This window comes from Myotis davidii, unplaced genomic scaffold (genome assembly GCF_000327345.1).
Source record: "Myotis davidii unplaced genomic scaffold, ASM32734v1 scaffold96, whole genome shotgun sequence".
NCBI lineage: Eukaryota > Metazoa > Chordata > Mammalia > Chiroptera > Vespertilionidae > Myotis > Myotis davidii.
This window is the reverse complement of record NW_006289416.1, coordinates 4,725,861-4,732,407: the sequence shown is the minus strand read 5'-3', so window position 1 is coordinate 4,732,407 and position 6,547 is coordinate 4,725,861. Positions and strand designations below refer to the sequence as shown.

The 6,547-nt window shown below is 40.2% G+C and overlaps 1 protein-coding gene across 3 annotated transcripts in view; it reads left to right on the top strand.

Annotated features, from left to right (window-relative positions):
- The first annotated feature begins 113 nt into the window (after positions 1 to 113).
- USP14 (ubiquitin specific peptidase 14 (tRNA-guanine transglycosylase)) overlaps positions 114 to 6,547 on the top strand; it is a 47,607-nt gene continuing 41,173 nt past the window's right edge. Inside the window, exons 1-3 of one of the 3 annotated variants that reach the window (XM_006761875.2) lie at positions 114 to 197; positions 4,033 to 4,178; positions 6,037 to 6,069. In XM_006761875.2, the coding sequence (XP_006761938.1) occupies positions 4,095 to 4,178; positions 6,037 to 6,069 (117 nt within the window). In that variant the 5' untranslated portion in view covers positions 114 to 197; positions 4,033 to 4,094. Of the gene's footprint in view, positions 198 to 2,214; positions 2,336 to 4,016; positions 4,179 to 6,036; positions 6,070 to 6,547 lie in introns of those variants that run through there. The other 2 variants (XM_015562713.1, XM_006761874.2) reach the window with 2 other exon arrangements.

The following is a 6,547-nucleotide window of genomic DNA, read 5'->3' as shown; positions in this document are numbered from 1 at the left end:
CGGCGTGGAGCGGAGCTGGCCTGTCTCTCTCTCTCCATGCCCGTCGCGCCCGGCCACGCGCGGGGGCGCTGTCTGTCCAGGGCCGCCTGGTGGGTGGGGTGGGAGCGGGAGTGGCGATGGGGAAGCCGGCGCCTCGGCCTCCGGGAGTGGTGACTCTGCAGAATAGTTTCTGTCGCTGTCCTCGCGAGCGGGGACAGGTGAGGCTGTGTCCTGGGGCCCCGGGCCGGGCTCGGGGTGCGGGGGGTGCCCTGGTGCTCCTCGGGGGTGGCAGTGCCAGGGGGCGCACGGAGGGAATCCTGAGGCCGGGGAGGGATGGAGGGACCGGGGTCTCCCTTCGCTTACCCCTTGGGCTGCCGCTGCAAAACCCCCTCTTTGGTACCAGTTTCTGTTTAGTTCCAAAGCAGATTGCGACTTTGTGTTTGTGTGTGTGCGTGCGCGTGTGTGTGTTTACTGCGTTTTTACTTCATCAAACGTACTGAGTTTCGAAGTCCGAAGCACGGTGTTAGCTCTGGGAGGCAGATGAGTGCAGTGCACCTGTCCGCGGGCATCGTTTCCTTTTGGTGGGCGTTTGACGGATTGTTGCCTGATGGTAGTCTAGGTCTAGGCGAGGTTGGCCGGTGGTCAAGTTTTTAATTAATGGACCTTCCTGTTTCCTAATCTGATTCAAAATGGCAGCTAAGATGTACGTGGTGGCTTCAGTTGGCTATGGATGTGTGTGCTTCGTTGGCCCTACCTGACGATCATAATTCCTCTAATCGAAGATTCAGCTTTTTCAAAGAATGACATGCAACAGAAAAGTACCGTTTAACATCGAGGAGGATTCTTTTTTTTTTTAATATATTTTATTGATTTTTTTACAGAGAGGAAGGGAGAGAGATAGAGAGTTGGAAACATCGATGAGAGAGAAACATCGACCAGCTGCCTCCTGCACATCTCCCACTGGGGATGTGCCCACAACCGCGGTACATGCCCTTGACCGGAATCGAAGCTGGGACCTCTCAGTCCGCAGGCCGACGCTCTATCCACTGAGCCAAACCGGTTTCGGCACATGGAGGTGGATTCTTGATCTAGATTCTTCAATGGCATGCTTTAATAGTGATTGCTCAAGCTGTTTCTGTAATGATTAGCAGTAGGATAATTACACAATTTAACAGTAGAATGATTCTTGAAATATTACATTTATGCAATGTAGAGTTGAGGGAGCACTAACGTTGATAAATCCCACCGTAGGCTAATACTTAAACACACACAACAAAACCAACCCCTCTCTTTTGTTCCCCTAAAAATATGCCTATATTCACCAAACTGTCGATCTTAAAAACCGAGTTCCTTCTTAAATATTTAATCAAACTTTTCCTTATTTCCAAAATGGGGGAATTGAAGTCGATTTCTAAGGTTTCTTCCTCTGACATCTCTATATCCAGAATCTCTATTTTCAGGTTCTGCAAAAAGCCCTATATTAAAACGAGAACATTTTAAGTACTGTTTCATACGTTTTGTTAGAAAATTATCCAGATTTTTATATAGTTAAGGTAAATGCTATAAAACTCGGTGACCACCTGTGTGCCTGGTACAAAGCTAGTGTTTTTGTACATGTAGCTTTGTTTCAGTCTGCAACATAATCCTGAGATACTGGTATAATTCTCCTTTATGGGTTAGCAAAAAAGTTTAAGTAACTTGCCCATGTGACACAGCTAAGTACATTTTAGATAGGTTCCTCTTCCTTTTGTATTTGGCTTGTGCTATTATGTTTTTAGCTTATCTCAATGTTTACAGTTGTGCCCTCTTCAATTTCCCTGCTGCTGCTAGCATCATCTAATGATCAAACCAGACCAAAGTTGCCTTTATGGAAACCTTTCAGAGATTGCACATTTTCTATGACATAAAACCTGTATGTTTTAGCATAACTTATATTATCTTCCTTGACTTGATCCTTGGCCAGCTTCCAGTTTCAGCTGATTCTGCTTCACTCTGGGAATTATATACCATGCTGCTTTATGTTTTTCTTGTCTTTTCCAGGAATGCTTTTCTTTTTTCTGGCTAACACCTAATTTATCTTTGAGTCTTAGCTTGATAGTGATAAAAAATTGATAGTGAAAACACAGTTATCACTTCCTCCAGGGAATTCTTCCTTGCTCAGGAAGCATTCTTCTGTACTCCTGTAGCATTTATAATACTTATATTATTTATCTTAACCTTTACTTCTCCATTTCTCCCTTGTTAGACTATAAATAAATTCATAGGGTCTTCCCTAATGCTTGTTACTGGACTTATCATTGAATGAATGCTGAATACATTAATTGAACTGATGAAAGAATTGGTATTTGGAGTCAGGGTCAGTTTTTCATATTCTGATTTTAGTAGTTGGAAATCAGACAGCTGATAGTTGTGAGAGTCTCGCTTTAAATAGGTATAAAGTTTTTAGTGGAAACAAACTATATCCTTGAGTTTGTTTATTTTTACATATTTCAAAAATTAGCTATTTTATGAGGCTAATTGAAAGTTTTTTATTGGTTGATTGAAATTTTTTTTATTATGGTAAAGTATATGTAACATAAAATGTACTATTTTAATCATTTTTAAGTGTACAGTTTTTGGCATTCAGTACATTCACATTGTTGTGTAGTCATCATCACTAACCACTTCCCAAACTTTTTCATGTTTCTAAACTGAAACTGTTTCATTGAACAATATACTCCCTTTTTCCATTTCCTCCATTCTACTTTCTGCCTCTGAATTTGACCACTCTAGGTACCTCATATAAGTGGAATCATACAATAATTGTACTTTTGTGTCTGCCTTATTTTGCTTAGTATATAATGTCTCCAAGATTTATCCATGTTGTACAGTGTGTAAGAATTTCATTACTTTTTAAGGCAGATAATATTCATTGTGGATATATGCCATATTTTGTTCACCCATTTATCTGATGGACACTTGGGTTGCTCCCATCTTTTGGTTATTATGAATAATGCTTCTATGAACATGGGCATAAAATATCAGTTTCAGTCCCTGCTTTGCATACTTTTCGGTATACACCTAGAAGTAGAATTACTGGATCATATGGTAATTCTATGTTTAATTTTGTTAGGTACTGCCATACCTTATAGTCTCATTAGCTATAACAACGGTTCCAATTTTCACCACATTATTTTCTAAATAGCTATTTGAATGGCCGTGGAGTAGGATTTCAGTATTTTTTAGTGACTTAATTATATCTTTATATAACCAAAGAAATATATAATTTTTTAAATATATTTTATTGATTTTTTACAGAGAGGAGGGGAGATAGTCAGAAACATTGATGAGAGAGAAACATCGATGAGAGAGAAACATCAATTAGCTGCCTCCTGCACATCCCCCACCAGGGATGTGCCCGCAACCCAGGTACATGCCCTTGCCGGAATCGAACCCAGGACCCTTCAGTCCGCAGGCCGATGCTCTATCCACTGAGCCAAACCGGTTTCGGGAGAAATATATAATTTTTAATATTTGACCATCTTGTGCTCAGGAACGACACTTTTCAATTCTTAGAATTCAGAATCTGTATTCCTTAACTTGTTTTAAATATGCTTTTACCTCCCAATTTTTTTTCTCTCCAGTCACCTTTCAAAAACCTCTTTTCTCCTCTGTATTCCAACAGTATGTAGATTTTAATGACTGCTTAATTAAATACATTTTGAAGTCTGTGAACCTTATTCTGGGAAATATTTCACTGTGATCATATTTTGCAGAAATTATTGATAAAAGATTCCGAAGACTTGAATATTTACTAACTATCTTTTTGACATTAATAAGTCAACCAACTTCTCTTAACTGTTGGTTTCCTTATTTATCAAATGAGAAGTTGGATTAGGTCCAGTTAAATTTTGTTCAGGACCTACTGCATTCAGGTCACTTCTGATTTAGTATAGGCATTATGAACATAAAAAGATGAATGACATAGTTTGGCTTTCAAGAACTAGCTTTCTTCTCAATCTGAAGTCCTGTTATTTTGTAAATGAAAACAATAAATTATGGTTTTGTTTTCAGTTACCGTGAAGTGGGGAAAAGAGAAATTTGAAGGTGTAGAATTGAATACTGATGAACCTCCAATGGTGTTCAAGGCTCAGCTTTTTGCATTGACTGGAGTCCAGCCATCCAGACAGAAAGTGATGGTGAAAGGAGGAACACTGAAGGTAAAACTTAGTCCATATTTTCATTATATAATACTAGAGGCCCCATGCATGAAATTCATGCATTTGGGGCGGGGGCATGGGTCCCTCAGTCTGGCCTGCACCCTCTTGCAGCCCAGGAGCCCTCGGGGGATGTCTGACTGATGGCTGTAAGCCAGCAGTGGGATATCCTTAGTGCTGCCGCAGAGGCAGGAGAGGTTCCTGCCACCGCTGCTGTGCTCGGCTTCTGGCTGAGCGGCACTCCCCTCACCCCCCGTAGTCAGTGAGTGTCATAGCGACCAGTCTTTAGGCCATTTGGTCAATTTGCATATTAGCCTTTTATTATATAGGATTATTATATAATTAGTGAAATGTGGCATATGAGGTTTTTTCATTTGGTGAATATATAGTTATGGGATTATAACTATTTTATTCATCTTAGTTTAAGGAGGAACATTGTAGCCATTTCAAACATTATATTATAAAAGCATCACTAAATTTTTTATTTTCAAATGCTCTATATTAATGAGTACCTCTGTGGGTCATGGGAGTCAGGTCAAGCCCTGATTTTGAAATACTGGAAAACTGTTAATTTTTTTCCTGTGGCCTTTCTTGCATCCTACCCCTTAAAAAAGAACTTCATTCTCTTAAGAGTAATTGCTATCTAAAACCTGTCTGGAGGTGGGAGAGAAAAAATTTTGTTTAAAAAAATAGAGAATTAAATTTTTTCAACTTCCCTTGGAATGATCACATTGACTATAGTTAAGAGTCCAAGCTTACTAGCATCATTGATAAAGGGCCACAAAAAAAGATGCAAAGGTATTTTCTTCATTGTTATTTATAATACTGTATTTAAAACATACTTCAAGAGTTAGATATGAAATGCTAAGGGCTGGCTACAGCTGTTAGGTGGGCAGTAAAACAGATGTTGGTGAAGAAACATTATTTCTCCTCCAAGTTGCAGTATGAACTTTTAGTTTTTGACTAGAGGCCCGGTGTATGAAATTTGTGCACTGGGGGTGGGGGAGGGGGGCGGTCCCTCAGCCTGGCCTATGCCCTCTCGCAGTCAGGGAGCCCTCGGCGGATGTCTGACTGGGGCTTAGGCCCGCTTCACTGGAGTGGGCGAAAGTCATCAGTTGAACATCCTTAGTGCTGCCACAGAGGTGGGAGAGGTTCCTGTCACCATTGCTGTGCTCACCAGCTGTGAGCCTGGCTTCTGCCTGAGCGGTGCTCCCCCTGTTGGAGTGCACTGTCCACCAGGGGGCAGCTCCTGTGTTGAGCATCTGCCCCCGGTGGTCAGTGCGGGTCATAGCGACTGGTCGTTCCATCGTTTGGTTGATTTGCATATTAGCCTTTTACTATATAGGCTAACCTAATTTCTGCTGAGCTGTGTGCAGGCATACCTCAGAGATATTGCAGGTTTGGTTCCAAACCACTGCAGTAAAGTCTATTAAGTGTGCAATAGCATTATGTCTAGAAAAACAATGTATATACCTTACTTAAAAAATACTTTATTGCCCTAACCGGTTTGGCTCAGTGGATAGAGCGTCGGCCTGTGGACTAAAGGGTCCCAGGTTTGATTCTGGTCAAGGGCATGTACCTTGGTTGCAGGCACATCCCCAGTGGGGGATGTGCAGGAGGCAGCTGATCAATGTTTCTCTCTCATTGATGTTTCTAACTCTCTATCCCTCTCCCTTCCTCTCTGTAAAAAATCAATAAAACATATTTAAAACAAAACAAAACAAAACACTTTGATTACAATAATTTAAATAAAATCTGACAGAAAAAATTATATTTTGAGTAGCTTATAATTAGTTGATTATTAGAATATGCTTGGATTGTATAGGGGTGATTAAAAGTTTTTTATTTGTCTTTAAAACAGGATGATGATTGGGGAAACATCAAAATAAAAAATGTAAGTATAATCCTAAGAACACTATTTATTATAATGCAATTTCCTAATTATTATTTAAAAATATATTCCAAATGTCCTTTTTTCCATGTGTACATTGAGTTGTTCCAGCAACATCTGTTGAAAATACTTTTCTCTTTCCATTGACTTGTGTTGGAAACTTTCTTGAAAATTAATTGTACGTCTGTTTTTGGCCTCTTGTTTCATATACTATATATTAGATAAAACTTACACCACTACCGTATTCTTTTTTTTTTAAATTAAATCTTTATTGTTCAGATTATTACATTTGTTCCTCTTTTTTCCCCCCATAACTCCCCTCCACCCAGTTCCCACCCCACCCTCCGCGCTCACTCCCCACCCTCTGTCCTCATCCAAAGGTGCACGTTTTTTTTTCAGTCTCTTCCCGCACCCCCCATAGCCCTCCCCCCCACCAAGCATAGTCAGTCCATTCCCTTTCTATGCCACTGATTCTCTTATA